General features: G+C 39.3%; 1 protein-coding gene across 4 annotated transcripts in view; it reads right to left on the reverse strand.

Annotated features, from left to right (window-relative positions):
- Positions 1-22,844, reverse strand: part of MND1 (meiotic nuclear divisions 1) — a 44,142-nt gene that overhangs the window by 3,744 nt on the left and 17,554 nt on the right. For 3 of the 4 annotated variants that reach the window (XM_065062734.1, XM_065062737.1, XM_065062738.1), the window contains 3 exons: positions 19,179-19,253; positions 17,328-17,442; positions 1,346-1,390 (listed from right to left, as the gene is read on the reverse strand). In XM_065062734.1, the coding sequence (XP_064918806.1) occupies positions 1,346-1,390; positions 17,328-17,442; positions 19,179-19,253 (235 nt within the window). The other variant, XM_065062735.1, reaches the window with a different exon arrangement.

The following is a 22,844-nucleotide window of genomic DNA, read 5'->3' on the forward strand; positions in this document are numbered from 1 at the left end:
TATGCTACAGCATGTAACCAAATTGTCTTATTAAACAGCAAAGTACTTGCTACAGTCTTACCATCTTGAGACCAACAGCCTGTTGCCAACAGTAGAAAGCCCTGATAACAGGACCCCTAGAAGTTATTTTCAAATACATAACAACCTTGCTTCCCCATATGCAGTAAACAAGCCAGTGCAAATGAAGATACAATAGACAGAAGACTATGACTATATCTTGCTGCACTTGGCATAACCAAGAATAGCGAGCAGTCCATCAGAAGTAGGTGAATTCTAAACAAAAATGTTACAATTTTCCAAATAATTTTTTAAAAAAGGACATATCACTTGCTCTGCAAAATGGAAATTATAGCAATATAGCTGTCCTTGTTTCAGCTGGGCAAGAGTTAATTTTCTTTCTAGTAGCTGGTATAGTGCTGTGTTTTGGATTGAGTATGAGAAGAATCTTGATAATATATTGATGTTTTAGTTATTGCCAAGTAGTCAAGGACTTTTTTACCTTCCTATGCTCTTCCAGGTACACGAAAAGCTGGAGGGGGCACAGTCAGGACAGCTGACCCAGGCTGGCCAAAGAGGTGTTCTATACCATACGATGTCACGCTCAGTAAATAAACAGGAGTTGTCTGAGGGGCAAATACTGCTGCTTGGGAATGAACTTGAGCAATTGCATTGCATTGTGTATCACTTGTTTTGTATATTCTAATATTATTATTTTCCTTTGCTGTCCTATTAAACTGTTCTTATCTCAACCCACAACAATAGCAAAGCTGAGCAAAACCAGAAAATTGAGTTAAACTTCCATACAAATGTTATCACAGGAATCTTCAAAACCGAGTAGCAGTTTTCCTGCATGTTAAAGCTGATGAATTAGCTTCAGAAATACCTACTTTACATTAGCATCAATCATATGGTAGCAGCAATAAGGTTCCACAGAGCATTTTACTGCTTAGAAATAGACAAAAATTCAGAAAGAAAGAATTAAACTTTCTGAATATCTCAAATTATGACACTGCCAAACTAACCACCATCATTTTCAGTCTCAAAGTTTTCCTCATCTTCAAGAGATTTAAACTCAGCCAAAAAATGAGCTGCCAGTTTTAACATGGTGTGCAAGATAGTTCCAGAAGAACAAACCTGCTATGTTACATTCACTAACCAAACTGAGAGAATGTATTATTTTGAATCGTGATGATTTATAAGCAAAATATATTTCTGTATCTTTTTACAAGTGAGGGCCATCCTACATCAAATTTTAATGAAATTTAAAATTGTTAACAATAAGGACTCTTTTTACTCAAATTCTTCTAGTCCGAAGCTCTGTTAAGCAATATAAATGCATACACACCAGTCCATCTATTGGCCGCCTCCTTGGCTACTTTGTTTGTTTGTCCTGAAATAGGGAAGAAAAAAAATACATCAGAGTAAAATCATACAATTAATGATTTCAAGGCACAGAGATTAATTTTTTTAATTGATGTCATTTTTAGGGAACCATACACTGTAAGGAAGTTACTGTACTGCATCCAAACCCCCCTTCTGCTTTACACTTTTAAGGTTCCAACAAGCACAAAGCTAAGTTAAACAGCAGCAAAGAAACACAAAAGATACCATATGAGCAACTTTGAGTTTTGGAAGTGTATTTAAAAATGTAATAACCCTGGTCTGGTTTGCCTGGGGGCTTAATTGTCTGTACCAAGATTGGAACTAGATACATGGCCTGAAGATACTAGAGGCAACTGAGGTGGAAAATATTTTATAATCCTCTCTATACATAAGTAATCCATTACATAGATAGGCATGGCTCTATATAGATAAGAAAAAGACAAGTGTTACAGCCTATCACATTAATCCAGAAGTTAAGCATCTAGTTCTGGAAGGCTTCCCTGTCTTTGAGAACCACCTCAATTAAATGAAGACAAAATAATGCTCCTGGTTATCAAGCTTGGCTTCCCAGCCTTACTACTGCTCCAGAGTTAAACAGATAATGGTAAATTACCATTACTACAAATAGCTTTTATATAGTTTCCATGAGGCAAAACAGTATCAAGAAAAATTCCTGTTGGATCACCTTGCTCCCATTAAAGTAAATACTGAATCAAATCGAGCAGGTTGGTTTGTAGCATGGGAATTTATCAGAATTATTACGATTCTCACGCCCACACATAACAGTTACTTCCAGCTAGTCTTGTTTGTACTTGCTTGATAATACTCTGTGGAATGGTCAGCATGAAAGTTATCTTCAGGGGTACTGAGAAGTGAATACATGATCAAGTATCCATTGTTTTAAAGATTATACTTCAGGCAAAATTAAATTATCTTGAAAAATCATCTGCTAGCACACAGGAAGGTAAGCACTCATTATTCTACCCTTAATACTTCAATAAACCATGTGAAAAATGTTTAATTCAGAGTAAAATACCATTTTAAAACCAGTGTAGTTTCTAAAAATGACCCATAATCAGAAGGTTTGGGCATAGCAGAAAATTAAGATGGGCAAAAGAAGGGAGAGGGTGAGAAGATGGTATTTTTGCTTGCTTGCATGCTATTCCTTATTTCCTTTGCTGATTTCTTGTTGCCACCCCTACTTGTTCAGTTCCAGGGCTGGCAGCACTGACAACATACTGGCAGTCAATGACATTTTGAACAATACTTTACCTAATGCTACTTAAAGCCAGTCTGCAGAGTAAGGGCTTCCACTGGGCAAGATTTTAAATGTGTTACCTATGATAGTTCCCTCAGCATTTTCTTGAAACTCTAGAGTAAAACTAGAAAGCTGTATTTCACTCCAAGTAATGAAGTTTGAAATGAAGCGGGGGGAAAGTAGGATGATATTAAACTCTGGGGATGCAGAGCTGCAAGGTGACAGCATCCCCACGGCGGGTGAGCCAGCCTGCTCCACAGCACGTGCCAGGTCTCTGCAGAAATCTCCGCTCTGCTGGCAGCAGCTGACCAGCTGAGCCCCCAACTTCTGCATCACGCAGCAGCTCGACATTCCTGCAGCTTTTGGTACGCAGCCCTGTGCTTAGGGCACAGTGACCATATGGTACGGTGCATAAAAAAACCCAGACAGTGGTAGTATGGTGCATTGTCAACCTTCAAACATTGCAAACACATGTTCAAATACATACGTGTGATGGTGTGTTTTTAAAATGTGATTTCTTGCCGCAGTCAAAGAAAAGGCTAAAGTGACCAGCAGATACAGGTTGGGCAACAGGGTGGTTAGAATGGCAGTGGCTGCCTATAACTGAGCTGTGCCTAGAAATGAAATCATGGTACTAAGAGCAGAAAGCTCTAACAGGGAAATCCCAGAGTGGGCAGTGCCTTCAACAACTTAAATAACCGAGAACTAAAAACAAACAAAAAAAACAATTAAAGAAACTCCTGAGAGTGAAATTTATACAAATAAAATGAAGAAATATTTTAACCATGTCATTCCTTCCATGCATCACCTGGGACTGATCACAGACTGGCAGCACAGTGTCATGGTAGAAGTGTAGAAGGATCACGAGTGGAGCCATAACTTCACGATGGGGAAGGTAACATTCAAACAATCTGGTTTAATATCAAAGAAGAGGCTGCCTCGGTCTTTCAGAAGCTGGGAACACACATGACTGTGTCACTCTGCTGCCATGGGTCAGGTTTGGGGAAACAAGAGCCACTTGTAAAGCCTGAGGCACATGATATCTCCAGGAAATGCATTCACAAGAGGCTGGGGCAAGTGTTTGCTGTTTGCAATTTCCTATTTAGCCTGGCTCCCCCACTCACTCATATGTACAATAACATACAGGAATGCAGGTATGGATTTATTCTGCCATGTTGAAAGTTGCTTAGACCATCAGGCGTATTGTATCAACAGCAATGCCAGCTAGCTTGGCAAGTTGCAAGGCACCTGTTTGTTCCTCATGTCCAGCCTGAGCAAGCTCATTCAAGCAAGACAGCTTACAATGTCTCTTGTCACCAAGTGAGACTGTCACTGCTCCTGCTGCAGGATGCCACTGCAGTCTGCTTAACCACAAATTCCTTCACGGAGACCTCAATACACCTCATCCATCCTCCAGAAACTACTGTCACCACCTCAGCTGTTGCCTCCTGGCTATGGGGTGAGCATTTAGCTGTCTGAATTCAAGATTAAAATGCCTTGGGATCAAGCTCAACTCTTGCCTACAATTCCACTGCTGGATCTTGTCTGCCTGCTGTACCCAACACCATGCCTGAAAGAGGAGGGAGAAACAGATATTGGCAGTTATGGGCCTACATCACCTGAAGACACCAGCTACATCTGCATCACCGACAGCTTCTTCCAGAGGACCCCAACTCCATCACAAGGACTGAGAGAAATTAAGGAATCTGCACCTTGACTACTTTCTGGAAACCTTTTACACTTGTTTGTTGGAACTTTCATTAGTTGAGTCATCTGTATGTGAACATGCATAGAAGGTGCAGGAAAGGAGGAGTAGTAAAATAGACATCCCCCAGACACACCTGCTTTTGTGTACTCATGGAATTCAGTGTCATGCTCCTTCTGACTACCTGTTCTCTAGCTCCACAGCATTGTACAGCCATTGTCTTCCTGGTTTTTAGATTGCACTGAAAAGACAGTTTAAGGCCTAACGAAGACAATAGCATGGGAACTTAATACACATACACCAAAGAAGAATCAGGACACAAACTGTGTGAACTGTAAAAAGGAGAAACTTGGAGACAGCACTGAGGGCAACTGGCAAGTTGCCAAAACCACCACAACCACTGGGTCCCAAGCTCAGCTGGAGTCCTGCAGATGCTCCTGCTGACCACAGCTGCTCTACCAGAACTTGATTTTGCTTCCGTACAAAAGCTGTGCAAGACAATGAAAGGGCCAAACGTGCAGAAGAGGTGAGCAATACAGGAGGCAATATATGTTCCAGATGCTTCCAGATGTTCTCATTACCACTGTTAGGCCATAGTTATGCTCTACTTTATGTCTATACGTCTGCACATAGGCTGACAATATATACAATTGCTGTCTGGAAGCAAGAGAATAATCCACTTGCTCTGGACACAACATATTTATTTCACCAATTTGTGTAACAATGCATCAATAGACTTTCTTGCTCCCAGGCCTGCAGGATATGAGTCACTTCACTTGGCTGAGACACACACCTGTGCCTGGAACTGGTAACCAGAGGATACACTTGGCATTTTTTAAGAAGGAAAATGGAAACTTGCATTTTCTCTCCTGAATGGAACAAAAGCAACACCTGTGTGTATAGCAAGGCAGGGCCCAGGAGCAACATCTGTGTGTACAGCAATGCAGGGCCCAGGAGCAGCATGGCTTGCAACACTAGTCTGTTACATTAGCAACACACCTGGAAAAATATCCTGAACAGTGAAAGACTAAGGGTCAAAGAGTTAGTGTTGGCCAGTCCTTGTGGAAGTCTCTTCTTCCCTCATCCCCAGGTATATCTGTAGAACTGCATGGAACTCTAAAACCCCAGATTCTAGAAAACTGACCATCGTCCTAAGCATCTGTGACTGTCCCAATCACAGCGACAATCCCCTGTACACCCTTGGAGTAAAGCAAAGGTAGGCAAAGGAATGCCCAACAGCACTCAATGTCTGAAAAGAAAGCGAGGGAGGGTTGGAAACTTGCTTTTTAATGCACGCGAGTGACATTCTACCAGCAACCCGCAGGGATTCAGAGGCATGCCAGGAGACAGAGCTGACAAAAGGACATGGGGACAACTGCAGGAGGTGCCGTCAGAAGCCTTCTAAAGCAACGGACAGCACCTGCTCAGGAGTGAAGTCCCGCAGCACAAAAAACGTTGACACGGCAATGCTCCTGAACAAATCTAACTGGAAACATGTATTGGCTCAAACCTTAGCATGGTCAGGCCATGTTGTTTCTGATCTGCCCCAGGAAGCCTGACCGTCATTCTGAGCATACAGCACAACTACAGCCGCCTCTTTCCCCCTTCCCTAAGATTCGCTTACTTTATTCCTGGAAGGGGTGGTGGTCCAAATTGAAGGTCCTATTCGCATTCCAAAATGTAATGGCTAAAACCTGTCGAAGCCTCAAATATTTCTACCAGAGGGGAAGACCATGACATGCATCATCAACACAAGACATATATATGCTCCAGGAGACTAAGACTTTCTATCAGACTTCAGACACTTCCCTTGGTGAAAAACAGTTGCGATAGCAACAACCACCACCATGTCCTCCCAAACATTTTCCAAACCTGCTTTCAGGTTCATTAAAAAAGCTCTTTTAAGTCCTACAGATATAATTAAGGAAATACTAAGGAAGCAGTCACTGAACAGTATTCAAAACCAGACTGTAAATGTGACATACTAATACTACAGCTCCAACAACCATACTAAAAACATCTCAACAGCCAGAACCAGCTCACAACCACCTATAGGCTTGGAAGTGAAGAAAGAGCTGTAGCTTTCTTTCCTCTTGCAGTTTATAGTCTGGTATTTTCAGGGTAACTTTAAGGATTATTGTAACTACTGTTTTTATGTGTAAACAAAATTTTCAGGTCCTGGAATCTCTAATTCTACAGAACAACAAAAGCTCGTTACATTTCTAAAACTAGCACCGTTTGGTGCTGGTTTTGACCTACCACGACTAATGCCACAAGAGATTTGTATGGATTTCCTCCCTTAAAAGATGCAGGACTGCAGAGGGAACCAGCATCTTTTCAAGCAGTCACCCATCAACCTGGGGGTCTGTTTGCAGATACATGCAAAACACAACTGCAGCCTTCAGCACGTGTGTGAGGCAGTAATTTTACAGTGTGAATCGCAACTCTTCTGCACGAAATGCAGAGAACAGCTGCAACTGTTCTCACAGGCCAGTGAGGATTATTAGCCCAAAGCTTCCCAACCTCTTTCATGGAACCCATCAGGGTAAATTAATTGCATTAGGGGGATCTGAATTCCAGTAATAATTCTGCACCCACTTGGACTGAATTTAAATATGAAAAATGGCAACTACCATAAGAACAATATATGAACTTGAATCTCAAATTACTCCAATTATCCACTGCCTTCTGTAGAGTTAACCATGCTCTTGCTTGCAGTCTGTCCTCACTTTCCAAAAACCTATCACCACACTGCAACAGATTTATGTTTCTCTACCTCTCTTGCAGAAGCACCATTATAATATCCTGCAAAATTTCTGAAATCTTCCCCATTAATGAAAATGTCTCTTGCAAATAAAGAGCCCACCTCTAAAGGTCAGGGTAGAAGGTGAACATAGAAATTATACATAGAATCATTTAGGTTGGAAAAGACTTTCAAGATTACCTGTGATCCAGAGAGTACAAAAGATAACTGCCTAATAACTCCTTCTGACATGTCCATCCACAAACTGACACCAGAGACCCTCATCAACAGACTGTAGTTTGCCATTGGAGGCTATTCGTGTCTGGTCCACATTTGAGTATCCTTGAGACTAAGTAGTCTACAACACTGTCAGCAGGGTAACTCACAACACAGTGAGAACAGCTTCACAAGAATGTTTTGTAACGAAGTACTAGGCAGAGATACCTCTACACTATATGCAGTCTTTACTTTCCCCCATGCTTTTTAAAGAGGTGTTTCCTCTTATACGCAAAATAAAGAGCTCTTGTGTAGAACAGCACATCAGAATTCTGCCAAGTCCTCCGAATCCAAAATAACACATCATTCTACCCTCATACTCCAGTATCCCACATAAAACTTATCCCCATTATATTAATCAACAAGTAACAATGCTTCAGAATTCATGACTAAATTTAAGTCAACGCATGGGTATGATTTCTCATTTAAATGATATCACAAATTCAACAGAACCATTTATACAGACATACTATTAAATAATAAAAGAGTATCTCTCTTTACATTTAGACTCTGAATAAAGTTTCAGAAATAAGACACTTGTAATAGAAAAATACAAAATTTTTATATATAAGTGAATTAAATTAGCATTTCTGTTGCAACAGCTCTGTGCGTGTGTGCACACATGTGCTTGCAAATATGCCTGAGCAAATACATAACAAAGCTCCAGCCTTGTCTCTGTGGTGAGACACAGCACTGCATAGTAAAGCTAATAATAAGCTGATCCACGTCTCTGGGAATATGCTTTTAAAGGGTCTGTGATCTTTGTTAGTGTGTTTGAAAAAAGTGTCAAGTCTCATCAGTAAAAGCTCCTTCTGTCCCATGTGAAAAGGTCACACTGTCAAATTTCATCAGGATGTACACATTGTCTCTTTGAAAAATGTCCAACAGAATTTGTCAGAATTGCTACCAAAAGATTCCTCTATGCAAAATACATGCTCTTGCACTTAAGTTTGCTATATTCATGTACCCACAGCAAAAGATCATTTACCTTTCAAGTACTCTACCTGAAAGCCCAAGCTGAAATCTTAGTTGCATAGCTAAAATACATCTACTCTTATCCAAAGAAGAGCGGGAAGCAATGTGCTTACAAAAGAGAAAAAAGTACACCAGCTTTCTGATTCAGGGCATCCTAACAACACTGTTTTTCCTTCAGTGGACAACTCCTTCCTCCCCACTTCATTTACTAATTAACGCCATAGCCGCAGCACAGCTAAAGGAACTTGTAAACTTCTGTGCTGCTGAACGGCACTTTGCGAGGAGGCCCATCCCAGAGCACTCTGGGTTTTGTCCCATTCAGGACGTCACTCTGCTGCACACCTCACATGTCATGCAAGTTGCAGACAAGTGTCTGGACAGCATCGCAGGAGGTCCTCCAGTCTCTGCACCCATCACTTACTGCATATCCAGCCTTACCTATGCCATTTCTAAGGCATTTGTAGCCTGGTTTTAAGGTTTCCAGTGTTAGAGCTTTTATGACCTTCCCAGGCAATCCAGTTCTGTGTTTGACTGTTGCTGCCATTAGAATAGTTTTTCATCTAACTTGTTTTCCCCTGAAATTTAAGGCTATTACTTATTGCCGAGTTCTCCATAAACCTGAGCAAAAGTCTGTTCTTTTCCTTTTTGAAGGACATACAGGTATGTGAAACTAACTAGAAGCAGTCTTCTTTTGAGCCCTATTTTTGTAAATATTTTTTCTCCCAGAACATGGCTGCTCAATGTCTGGTACTTTTGCTCTACTTTGAATTCTCCCTAGTTAGTTATATGCCTCTCAAGTAGGATATCCAAAACTGACAGAGAGTTAAAACTCAAGCCTCACTAATGCACCTTGAGTAGAAAGACTTTCATGCAGAAGCAGAAACATAGCCAGCAATGAGAGGTATCTTAGTATGGTGATTATGATTTTTCTCAACAAGAATGTCTCCTGTTCAACTTGTAAACTACTATAACCCTGATATCTTTTTCAAACCTTCCCCCCCTTAACCAGCTGCTCTAGATTATTTGTGTAACACAATATCCTTGAATGCATATACGTCCTTGCACTTGCCACTAATGAATTTTGTTCAGTGTTTTTCAGATTTTCTTTGCAGTTCATTGTGCTCATCTTGAAATCTCACCTTGTCCTTTGTCTATGCAGCCTCTCCTAGTTTCATCACCTGCAAATGTAAGAAAAGCGTATCTTCTGTTCTATTATCCAGCTCATTAATACAAATCCTGAGCAGATGCACATACATCACAGATCCTATTAGAACTAGATTCAAACTCCCTTTGTGACACTTAGTTACTAATGAATACATCATGAGTACAATTATGGTGTTGTTTGAGATTCATACAACTGCAATTTCATCAGGATTGTATTTCCCTACTTTCCTTGCCACGGTATCATGCAAAACTGAGTCAAAACACCAAACTTCTCCCAGTCTGCCAAGGTCTCTTACAGCAGCAAAGATAAAAAATCTCTGTGTTCTTCTAGGTGTAGCCAAATGGCTTCTCTATTCCTGATGTTTTTTTCTGATATCCTGTTCTTTCCAGTAAAACTACCTCCTAAGATGTTAAAGTGAGGAGGGAAAAAAAAAACAAACACAACATTGGAAATACTCTCAAATACACTACCAGTGCCAGGATTAGTTTTGTACTCAAAAAACCTGCCCTGCAAAATGTCTACAGTTAAATAGCACAGAACAAGGTATTTATATTAGCAATATACAGTTGCAATATACAGTCCTAATCCAGATAAACTCTACCATCCCATACCATATGGGAGATTTCCTAACATGTGAGACTGGCAACACTTTTTTTTAAAAAAGGCCAAGGAAGACCACATTTGACCATCCTGCAACTTAGCACTAATCAAAGACAACTAATCAAGACAACTAATCAAAAATCTGCAGTACCTTTTCTGACCTCATTTTGCATATGAAAGTCATGAAAACATATAAACCAGTATTTTTTTTTTTTTTTAATTCCTTTTAATATCACCGTAAGTTTACCAAAACAATCTGAATAAAGGCTACCATACGCAACTAACCTAGCGGGTCTAACACTAGGAGAGAGAAGCAAAATAATCATTCCACAAAAGCATTTTTGTTTCATATATAAATGATGTATAGATTACTTCCATTTGGTGCTCTCCTAAGGGCTTTAAAACATGACCACATGGATGGCTACCAATTCATTTCTAAATCAAGCAGTACCAAAAATGTAGTCACAAGTAGCCATTTTCCACGTCACAAATTTTATCAAGTGTCTACCATTCCTAAGCAGCTCAACAGCTTTTGCCATAAAGATTTACTGGCTCAGACAATAAAATTATTCCCACATATTTCACCCATCTACTTATTACCCTACATTTTTTTTTCTGCCACAAATAAGGAACACGATAAACAGAAAGAACAAAAATAAGTCCTGTGAGCACTCTCATTTAATTTAAAGAAAAGGTAACTTGCCAGAGTAGCCAGTTTATTTAAGCAGGGTGTTATATATATTAGCTAAAGATCTGATCTTTCAACTGCTTCTTTTCCAAGCATCCAAGCAAAACCCCACTGGCAAAAACACAAGTGATTTTTTTATTATTATTTTTAAATTTTTTTTAATGCTTAACCAGCTAAAATGCAGCTTCATTTCAAAGCAAGCTGGCCTAAGTTAACACTCTCCAGGAAGAATAGTCTTGCTAGAATATGCTTAAGGTATAAAATCACAAAGATGCATGTGTCTAAACATTAGGACAGTTTTTCATTGCAGACCAACCTCTTAGCTACAGTCCAAAATGAGGCCAAACACAGAGATGGAGAAATTATCTGAAAAGCTGAGAATTAGGGCCTTTCGCTGAAAGCTAGATGATGCTTCTGAACCTCAGCTTCAGTCAAAAACCCCACATTTCACTTTAAGCTTTGTACCTTAGGAATATATGTGCAGATGGTACTAAGTTTCTGTAACATAAAATGCATCTGTATACATAACAGGTTTTCAAATTGATTTGAACGTAACAGTTAGAACATAATAGCTAGGTGTATCAACAACAACAAAAATCCCAAACCAACCAAACAAAATCCAAACTATGCAACCCACAAAATCCAGCAGCTAAATCAAGATTATGTTTTCAGCATTCAGCCTCATGATATTAAGATGAATGAGGAAAGGACAAACCCAGAACTATTTTCTTATACTGTCTGTATACCCCAGTACAATTCTTCACAACAGTTTGTCAAGCTGAAATCTTTCATTTAGAAACATCAGAATGAGAAATTTTTGAAGCATCTACAATGAAAAAAAAGACACTTTAAAGAACATACTACATATAGCATGACATTTTCACAGTACTCAGTAAGTCTGGATGTTTTCCCAAAATTTATTTTCACACAGCCATGTAAGTGTTCATTTTAGAAAATAATCTAACCATGAACCAGACTGGTAGCGATGCTTCTGAGACTACACTATTCGAGGATAACTATCTGGATATTTGTGGTTCGAAATCCTATCCATTTGAACCACTTACACCTCTTGCTACAGGGTAAAAATAAGTGAAGAGAGCAGAAGTAAGAAGGCTGACACCAAAATTACTGCAGTACATGTGTTGTATCTGGCAGTTTGCTAATTTTTGAGAATACAGTTTGTCTAGACACATCCGGATCACTGTTTTAAAGGTTAAGACACAATAATTAGCAGTACTACTTGGACATTCTAAAACCATACTAAACAGAACAGGAATGCTGACAGGCAACATTTAAGACCAGTCCCATAAATATTAGTAAACATACCACACGGAAGACACTGACTGCAGTCAGCATATATCTGTTTCTGACATTACTGTCCTATGCAAAGGCACAAAGTAACTGAAGCATAGCTACTGTGGAAAAAAAAGAAGTTAAGACCCAACAGTGTTTTAATATAGTATAAATCTACATTCCTCTAATTACAGTGGAAGAACAAAAAGCTTGAAATTCTAGAAATGTTTATTTTACAGTGAACACTGAAAATGTTTAGCTGTTTCCAATTACAAGCTGGCCAACAACTCAGAGCAAATTCCATATCATTTATATACTTAGACTGCAAGATAAAACTTTCTATAAAATTAATTGTCAAAAAAACCTTTGTAAGTCCCTTAATATCTCTCTTTGGCATGCAGAAAGAATTAAACTTATGCAGCAGCTTAATCTTGATGTCATATGAAGGTTGATTGTTTGGGGTTTTTTTTGTCCTTACAAAGATCTGGATAAATTACAAATTATTGAAAGCTTGCATTCGCCGTGCCTTTGTCCTCTACTGTAATCCACAGGGAATCTAGCAGCATTGCATATATCCAACTTTGCACACACACATTATGTCATATAAGCCTTTCTCCTGGAGGAATAAAGAATCTCTTCTCCACAATGGCTGCTTCCCCATGAGAATATTCTCAGCCTACAAAAATCTGCCTCAAAGCTGAGAAGCAAGGGCTCTGTCCTGTGCCAGATAAAGCAGGATTACAAGTTTAACAGAAGTATAAAATCCCAGGTTTTTTTGTTTGGTTGGTTTTTTACTTCTGATGATTGTTGTCAGTTTTACTGCCTTTAATGTTGAGGAAGAATTTATTATTCAATCCTAAGTCACGCAAGATGGTGTAATCAACATTTCCAAGTAGCAAAGAAGAGCTTCAACCACTGAACTACAGTGGTCATTAAAATAAATCCACATGTTTTGCAATTCTAAATGTATTTTTACAACACCCTACCTGTAAGATAGAATTATCCAAATAAATCCACAAGACCAGACTATTATGTAGCTTCCTCTAGTGGCCAGTACCTAAATCTTGTTTCTTCTGCCATTTATTGTAGTTAATTGTTACATACAAATACTGAAATTCTGTGTTCATCTGTTGTAAACTTGGGAAGGCATTAGAGTATATTTCAGCTCTCTAATACGAAAGCCAAGAAAATTAAGCCAAAACATATAGCAAACCCCTTGTTACTGATATTAAATGGACAGGCAGCAAAGTCAGCAAAAAACAGTTAATATTTTAGCATTCTGGTTTGTTCCCTTGTGAATAGGCATTACAGTGTATTTAGTTACATGGTCAAACATGACTTTCCCACCACAAGACTCAGGAAGCAAGACAGATGTTCAGCTTTTAATTGAGTCTTCAAATATTTGCTATTGAATCATCCAGACTTCATTTTGACCCTGGAATTGGTGTGTGCGTGCGTCTCAATGAGGCTCGTCGCTGTAGAACGTAAACCTATCAAACACCAATAGGTTTGCTTCTGCAATACTCCTTTGAGTGAAAGAGCAATTAAAAAGGCACAGCAAAGCATTCACCAAATTTGAAGGCCACTGAAATCAGATGACAATTTGATACATCCCTAAAATACCACAACCAAAAAACAATGCGGCTCTTTGATTTGGCATGGGAAATTGATTGAGCAGCAGAAGTATTTCCTTACAGGCTGAAATCATTAAGGAAGAAGAGGGAAAACCCAAATGTAGAAAGTGACAACTACTGATTACAAAAGATTCTAAAACCATACTAGATAGAACAGGAATGCTGATAGGCAACATGTAAGACCAGTCCCATAAATATTAGCAAACATACCACACGGAAGACATAACAGCCATCTCTGATTTCTCACTCAAAATTAAACTAAAGTTAGCAATCTGCTCAGATAATCTAACTGAAAATAATCACAAGGATTATGTTATCTAAATGGTACACCTAGTAGAAAATCACATCACACACGTGCAGTTTGAAAATGCTTTAAAACCTCTGATCCTGTAACTTTGATCCAAGGTTATTTGATGAAACAGCATCAGTAACTTACACATCTAGCCAAACACCTTCCGTTGCCTGAGATTTTTATTGCTTTCTTACACTAAAAACCATAACTTTCTGCATCATTTGCCTTTACACTTCCCCACACTCTGGAATGAGAGAAATACCTTCAATCTTCCCCCTCCAATGCTTAAATCCTGTAAAATTCCATTCAACAAAAACATTAAGCTCCCAAAACTGACATCACCATTTATTGACTCATACATTGCAAGCAACAATGTGAACTGTCAGTGCAACAATGACTGATGAAATATACAACAAATCAAACTTTTGAATTGGAGGTGAGGAAGAAATTATTTTCAAAACATGACTGCATATTCCCCTGGGAATCCTAGAGGTAGCCCAGCAAGGTTAATCTTACCCTTAAATGCTCATCCCTACACTGCAGAAGCTCAAGTGGAACTTCCAAAAACTTAAAAAAAAAAAAAAAAGAAAAGAGAGAGAGAGAGAGAAGAGAAGGGCATGACCAAAGCAACTAATGATTACATTTCTTTCCCTTTTCCCTTTTTCAGGGTATTAGTCTCTGCGTTCACCAGCTAATGCAGGTAGCACTAGTATTCAAGCTGTGATTTGCCCCCTTGTGCCTAGTATTCAGTAACATGCCCACTGCAAACACTTCAAAAGAGAGGCTCTTCAGATCATCTAGTGCAACACTTGCTATAAGGGTATCTCAGCAGCTAAAATACCTGGCACTATGAATATCTCTGCTGGCAGTTATCTGCCTAACCTCATTCATTTTTACAGCTGGAATCAGCTGGAATGTGTCTGTTACATGTCCTCAGGAGAGCACACAGCAAGGGATTTACAGCACAGTAACTAACCTCAGGTCTTGACTTCGCTTATTCCCTGGCATACCATTACATCCTTAGGGAAAGATAATGCAGCTGACAAAAAATGTCACAGCCCCTCAAAATAAATATCAGTCCAGTTTTGGGATGTGCTTCCAACTCTGTTTATGTTCCTGGCTTTTCCTCAGCACATTTCTAAAGCCGTAGACTTTGTTAGAAGAATAAGGAAAGAGAAAAATTCAAGCAGATATCTTCTCAGAAAAAGGTCTGTACCTGTTCCTCATCACTCTGTAATTGCATTTTGCCATTACAGCAACTGAACATGCAGTGGTATTTGGGTAGCAATGTAAGACCCTAATAAATAAAACATGGAAGTTGAAGTAGAGAAAATTCAACAAAATCTCATGCATGCTTTTCATTTTTCATGCTAAGGATCAGAATATTAAGTACATTTCAGTGCCCAATACTGTCTTAAGTATTAGTCACTCATCATTCCTCATATTCCATTAGAATTAGAAACTCTAACTGAAACTCAGAGACAGTACAAACAGTATGTCAACAGTATAATTATCAATAAGTACAAACTGAGGGTCTCTAATTAAATGCTTATGTTCTAAATAGACAAGACTGTGACAGGTGCACTCAACCCCTTGACCAGGCTGGCGATGGTTTGGTGCAGGCTCCGGAGCAGCAAAGGCAAAGGCCTGAGCCGTGGCTGGGCCATGAACTTCCCCAGCTCCCCACAAGAGGAGCAGAGTGGCACAGTGAGTATCGATGCCCACGAGCTTGGAACACCCATCATGTGAGAGATGGATGAACAGCGGGCAGCTTTTCCAAGACTCATTTATCAACAAACAAAGAAAGTTGTGGGCATGAGGAGTCTCATGCATACCTTTCCCACACCTGGAGTATTGTGTTCAGTTCTGGGCCCCTCAGTTCAGGAAAGACATTGAAGTGCTGGAGCAGGTCCAGAGAAGAGCAACACAACTGGTGAAGGGACTTGAACATAAGACCTATGGGGAGAGGCTGAGGGAGCTGGGGTTGTTTAGTCTGGAGAAGAGGAGGCTTAGAGGTGACCTCATCACTCTCTGTAACTACCTGAAGGGAAGTTATAGCCAGGTGGGGATTGGTCTCTTCTCCCAGGCAGTTAGCAATAGGACAAGGGGGCATGGGCTTAAACTCTACCAGGGGAAATTTAGGCTGGATATTAGAAAGAAATTCTTTACAGAGAGAGTGATCAGGCATTGGAATGGCCTGCCCAGGGAGGTAGTGGACTCGCCGTCCCTAGAGGTTTTTAAACTGAGATTGGACATGGCACTTAGTGCCATGATCTAGTAAACGGACTAGAGTTGGACCAAGGGTTGGACTCGATGATCTCTGAGGTCTTTTCCAACCCAGTCGATTCTGTGATTCTGTGTGTGATTCTGTGTGATTTTACTATGAGCCAACCACTTTATTCCATAAATACAACAGCCTGGGTGAGCCTCCTCTGAACAATCCCTGCTCAGCAGTGTGGTTGAACAGTGGTCACCCCCCCTTGAGCTGGGACACCTCTGAGGGTTACTCCTTGAGGCACAGAGACCTTTTACCAACAGCAGATCGTTAAGTGACTGATATCACATATAACCCTGTAGTATAGTAACTTTGATAACTCTGATTGCATGCCAAATTGATACTAATGAAACATTACTCAACTGGAGGGTTCCCTTACTCTTTGCATCTCCAGTCTCTGTGTGAAATATTCTAACTCGAGGTTACCTCAATTTTCCTCTGTATATTTCCTCCATGCAGTAATTACTAAGGTCAATCTTGCCATCAAACTTGTTGAACCTTGTCATACCACTGTTAACTCTGCTAAATTCCATATAATTCACTGAACTCAGTCAAATTTTATTTTACCTCAATAAATATTTTGCTACTTTTCTCTTCTGAGTGAGGTGCATTCCACTAATCCACAACAAAGACAATGGAAGTAGAAAGATATTTGTTTTGCTAGCATGGAATTGAAGGTAAACAGGAGCCAGTGAATACTCTTCCAAAAGACATTCTAGGCTTCAGGACACTTAGAAGTTATAGAATTCATATATTTCCAGAATAAATGGTCGTGATATTAATTATAATGCATCAGAGTATTTCCATTTTAGGACTGTTTGTTAACTGCTCAGTTGTTGGCAGAGTAAATATCAATTAAAAGTACCTTATCCAATATGACAGAACACAAAAAGAAACGGTCACTATACCTGTATTGTATTGCTTGCAGCTTTAAAAAGAAAAGCAGCTATTCTTGAGCTTATCTCTGCATACCAGATTTTAAACTAAAGAAATGCATGCCTTTTCACGCAAAAATTTACTTTAAACACTATAAAACTTACGCATTTCTTCAATGACATCTGGATCACATTCTCTGTATTTCTCTATTTCTGCCTTTAGCTGCTCTTTTTTCTGCCGAAGGGCAGCAAGTTCTTCTATTAGAGCTGCACGTTCTGCCTGAGGATTCAAAGTATGTTGGGAGATATAACAAAATCCAAAAATAAAAATCAGTAATTACTGCACAGAACATTTTTCTAAAGATAAAAAGACATACATTTAAAAGCTGTTTTCACAAATGTTTACTGTCAATGAGCCAGCTTAGCATTTCATGCACGCACAAAACCCTCAGTGACACTAAATGATACAGAGGTACAAAATGTAAGGAGAAAATGGCCAAAATGGATAAACACAATAAAAATTTTCTGCAACCTTTGAACTTGATGTGTTTTGACAAACTGCAAACAGATCTGTTAATTGCTCAGCTTAAAGGCTAAGGCATATTTAGGAGTGCCAGTCTTGTAATTAGGCAGCATTACAGAAACAGCTACCATGCACACTTCCATAAATCAGGATGCTATGTATGAACACCCTCTGAATTCATTTTTCTCCCTCTTTTTTCCACAATATTTAAGAGCAGTAGTCTCAAAAATAAATTCAAATATTTATGACATGGTAGTCTCTGCTGGGAGAGTATGCAATATTGACCTTAAATATACTACTGATCAATAAGAGTCTGCAGACTGACTCAACATGAGCTCTCCCACAGCCAACTCAGCACATATTTCTAATTCAGCCTGGACTTAGTGCCACATGCTGTAACTGGCTGATATTCAAAGATCTCATGCTAGGGTAATGGGTAGCCTGGCTTTTTTAGCCAGACAGCATCAGTTTGTAAACCATCAAGTTTTTAGCCAGTGGCAACCTCCACAGCAGACCACCAGCCTGAGGGTTTTTTTCAGTTTTCCGTGTTCCCAATGACTTTGCCAACAGCCTGGATACTGCACATTCTGAAACTGCAGGCTGGAAATCAAAGGCTTCCAGACGCTGAGATATGGAGACTAGCTGCTCAGAGACCTACGTCATGACCTAGATTTCTCAGGACTTCTTCCTGATGTATAATCCTGAACCAAAACATTGGAAGCACCAACCAGAACGGGACTTCCAGGACCAACAGCTTCTTGTGACTAGGGCAAGCCACATGGTGGAGACGTCCAAGTCTTGAATAGTCCATTTGGAAGCCTTACAAGCACAACTACATGAGAAACCTGCCTGCGATTCCCTGATTACAGTCAAACCCAGAGCATTTCTGTACAACATTTTGGATTCTAAGATCTGGCACCCTGCAAAATTCCATTCCACCTGAAAACTTCTGGCCACCTCTGTTTATGCATTTATTTACTGGAGGTTTAAACCAGTTTAGACTGCACAACTCAAAATAAATCAGCAACTTAGAACACTATATGAAGTATTTCTAACTAATATGTAACTTCAACACAAACATATAAAAAAAGCAAAGCCTAAATATTACTTATAAATCAGATTAAAAAAATAAGGCTCCCAATATCTAAGTTTGCAATCACTAGATTTGGTAGTTCAGCACCATTGGCAACTTTGGTAGGTACCTGGGGATAGCTCAAGTTTTAAGATATCTTTAAATCTGAAAAAGTCTGGAAAAAAAGTTTACCAGACTTCAGGCAGTCACACACTTTCTCAGCCTTGGAACGGCCAGTTGTCAATATTTTACTGCATGAGCAACTAAGGAATAATCTAGTATTTGATTTTTCTCTCTCCCTTTCTCATCTCCTGTACTTAATCTTAATGGATTTCTCACAACTACATTAGTAGTTACAAAATGTGCATACTTATGACCCTGTTTCCCAGCAGGAATGCCTCCCCCCTGCAAAGCAACTTACAGTATTTTCACGTCCAATTTTTGATTTCTCAATGCTTTTTTGTAAAGTCTCTTTTTTCTGACTGCTTTCAGCAAACTGAAAAAGGAAACAAAGAACAAAATCAACCTATTTCCATAACAGATATTAAACTTACCTATAAAATGTGCATACACAGAAATATATTAAAATAAACAGGTGGATATACACTTTTGAGTATATAAATTTATATATATTTATAGCTATTTTATTGAAAATAAATACAAAATAAATACAAAGCCACTCAAATATAAGTCTGAGGCTCTGAACCACAGACAATTACAGGAAGCAACTGAAAGTCTAAGAAATTTTCACTCCCATGGCATGCAATCTTGTTATGTACTGCATGTTCAGTATGGGGCCAATATCCTATTTCATACCATAATCTGGCATCTCTGCGCAAAGGACTCCATGACATGGAGGCTTTGGATTAGATTATTTCCTTTGGTCCTTTTCCAGCAATTTTTATTCAATGGAAGCAGTGACAAAAGCTGCAGCAGATCCACCTGCTCAGCTGCTGACACCAGCCTTCCCAAAGCCTGGTGTGCCACTGGCATGGCCCCAACCCCTTTTGCATACTGCTGAATAGAAGCCTCTATAGCCTAAAGGCATGAAAAGCCACAACTCCCATTTTCTGTGCTGCACTCACATGGCCAGACTTCAGAGTTCCCTTCCCGCAGGCCTGAGGGAGAGGAATCTCATAGAAGAAGTTGCATCCCACAGGTCTGGTGTCAATACTCCCTACATTTTCCCATTACTGGTCAAGAGAGATCTCTCTGTTAACCTGCCACCCATCTTGAACCACAGGCCCTTCCAGTTTAGCTGGAACTTTTCCAGAGAAACTTTGGAAACTCTTAAGCTGAGCAGGATGTATGACTCGCTCCTCAGAGACAGAATACTCAGCATTAGCCACAGCACCTTGAAATATTAAATTACATGAATGAGAACACACACACACACAAAATTCTAATAAACTATAGTTTGGAAACTAGCTATTGCAATAACCAATGCCAAAAGGAATTAAAAAAAAGAGAGAAACAATAGTGTGCCTTGTAAGTACTCTTTAGTTTAGCTTTAAGATGTTCTAAGCACCAAAAAGGAAGAAAACTAGTATATCAGAATAGTTGTGAAGACAATGGATGTGGCTGTCAGAGACCAGGTTTCATTCTGCCTTTCCCCAAAAACCCTCTCATGAAGTCTCCACTTCTAAGTTCTCTTTCTCACTGAGGATCCCACAGAGTGGAAAAGCATCCCTAGATATTTCTTGTAATCCCTAGCCTTGATAATTTACCTTATCATTTATATTCTTGTGCAGCTGAAACACCAAGAGCACATTCATAGAACGCAAACAGAGCTGTTTTGAGGTATAACCATTTCTCAATTTCTATTTAAACTCATGTTCAGCACATATTCTCAGAAATACATATTAAGTGTAAATGCATTATAAACGTCAGGCAGACCTTACTGCCAAGTCTTAGAGATCAGCCATTATGGTAAAAAGAAACTCCATACTGGTGGTCCATATAGATTGGGACCCAACCCAACTGCAGCTCACTGGGATTAGAAATCCCTTTTATAGCTCAATTTTTAAAAGTTATTCTTTCTAGATAAGTATGTGTTCATGCATGTCTTAGTATACATACAGACAAGAAGGTCTCCTTTCAAAAATGACGTTTTAGTTTTTTCTTCTATTTATACAGAAATTACACTAATGGTAAGGCATATATGATTTGGGGGAAAATATGTCCAGCTGTTTACCCATCACTCTCAGTGCAAGTAACCACAGTGGCAGTGTGGGTTTCAGCATGTGGCTTGACATACACCAACATGTTAATTTTGGTGGCTAGTTAAACAGTACTCTTTCTGGACTTTCCACAAAACTCTTAAAAAAATTAAGTGTCTTAGTTCCTACATTATGTCGTACTAAACAGAAGTATACAGTTCAGAAGAGGACAAGTACTTAGGTGTAGCTTGAAATTCACGAAGCCCAGGGCAGACAAACGCCAGAGGACACATCATCCAGTATCTCTGGCTGAAGAACTTTTCTGGAATAAAACTCCCAGAAGAAGCAGAGAAGCCAAGGAGCTTATCTAGGCCCATATACTGCAAGTGCAAAAAATAAGACAATGCTTTCTGCAAAAGAAAGGCCATAAAGGTGTCACTTTCTCTGTTTTTGTGGGTTTTGGGGTTTTTTTGTTTGGCTGTGGTTTGCTGGGGTTTTTTTTTTGCTTGGTTGGTTTTAGGTTTTTTAATATATATTTGCAAGGTTCTTTAGGAACATTCCTGCAATCTCTAAAACAGAAGCACAGAAGGAGCTCTCAGAGAGTTGCAATAAAATCTGTTTTCCATCTTGGATGCATGTTTCCCAGTACAGTATCTCATTATTTTCTTGGTCCTCTATATTCTACAACGTTTAATCATGAAAGAGACAGTAATGACAAACACTGAGAACTACAGAAATTCCTTAGATTCTAACCTACATAATATGCAAGGTTGCCATGCCATGAGGTTAGAAGATTAGATCTTCGTCTGTCTAAAAGCAACAATGACTTTTATACAATTTTATTCAATATTTTGCTTTCTTATCTCACAGATTTTAATTTGTTTGTTGTTGGGTTTTGTTTGTTTTTAGTTCTGTCTTCACAATCAAGACTTTACAAAACAAACTGAAACCACAGCTCTTTGTGTATTATTTAGAAGCCACAGTGCATATTCCCATGACAACAAATAAGAGATAAAGATAAGGAAAGTGTAGCAGAAGGAGGCAAGATATTAAAAAAAACAAACGTAGGACAAGGATGCAAAGCATGAAGAACAGATGGCCGGGGTCTGTGCAAGGAATCTATGATGATGGGAGAATCAGGAAGGCTTGGATAAAGAGGTGGGAACACAGCTGAAAATAACCATACATGAAAAAAGGAAAGACAGGTCAGTAAGGATAAAGGAGACGGAAGAAGGATGAATATAGATGATACAATTGAGAGGTAAGAGCAAATGACAGCTTATAGGGCACTAAAAAAAAAAAAAAAAAAAAAAGGGCAGAATTTGCAAATGTTTTGTACATATGATGGCAGAGGATGACACCTGGCCAAATACAGTGACTCGCTTTCCCACTCACCAGCTGTAGCAAAGCCTGATTGCAAAGAAGTACAGTAGCAGATGGAAGATTTCAATCTTTGGAGCAATCTTGGAATATTTTTTAAGGAAACTGGCAAATAATTTCTCAAAGAACACTAACCACCCTGTGAGAATCACAGAACAGCTGGCAGTGGAAGGGACCTCTGGAGATCATCTAGTCCAACCGCCTTGCTAAAGCAAAAAATCTGACTGCTGCAAATCATGGTGAGATTGATCTGGAGAAAAAGAGGCTTAATGTCTCCCCTCTGTGTTGCTTAAGAGGGATGTATGGTCAGACACATGAACAACCTTCTGCCACAAATCTAACTGACCAGGTGTGGAAAGCAAGTCCAGAAAGAGGTATTTTACTGTACTAGAAAGTTTCATGTCTCCAGTCTGTCCGACTCCTTCAAAACCGCACATGATTAAGCAAGATGCAAGAAAGCTGGAAAAACTGTCATGCAGAGGAAAGCTGTTCAAAGAAGGAAGGAACACTAAAAACATGAAAACAATTCTCCATGAGAGGATTCTCAG

The sequence above is a fragment of the Columba livia genome, chromosome 4 (genome assembly GCF_036013475.1).
Source record: "Columba livia isolate bColLiv1 breed racing homer chromosome 4, bColLiv1.pat.W.v2, whole genome shotgun sequence".
Taxonomy (NCBI): Eukaryota; Metazoa; Chordata; class Aves; order Columbiformes; family Columbidae; genus Columba; species Columba livia.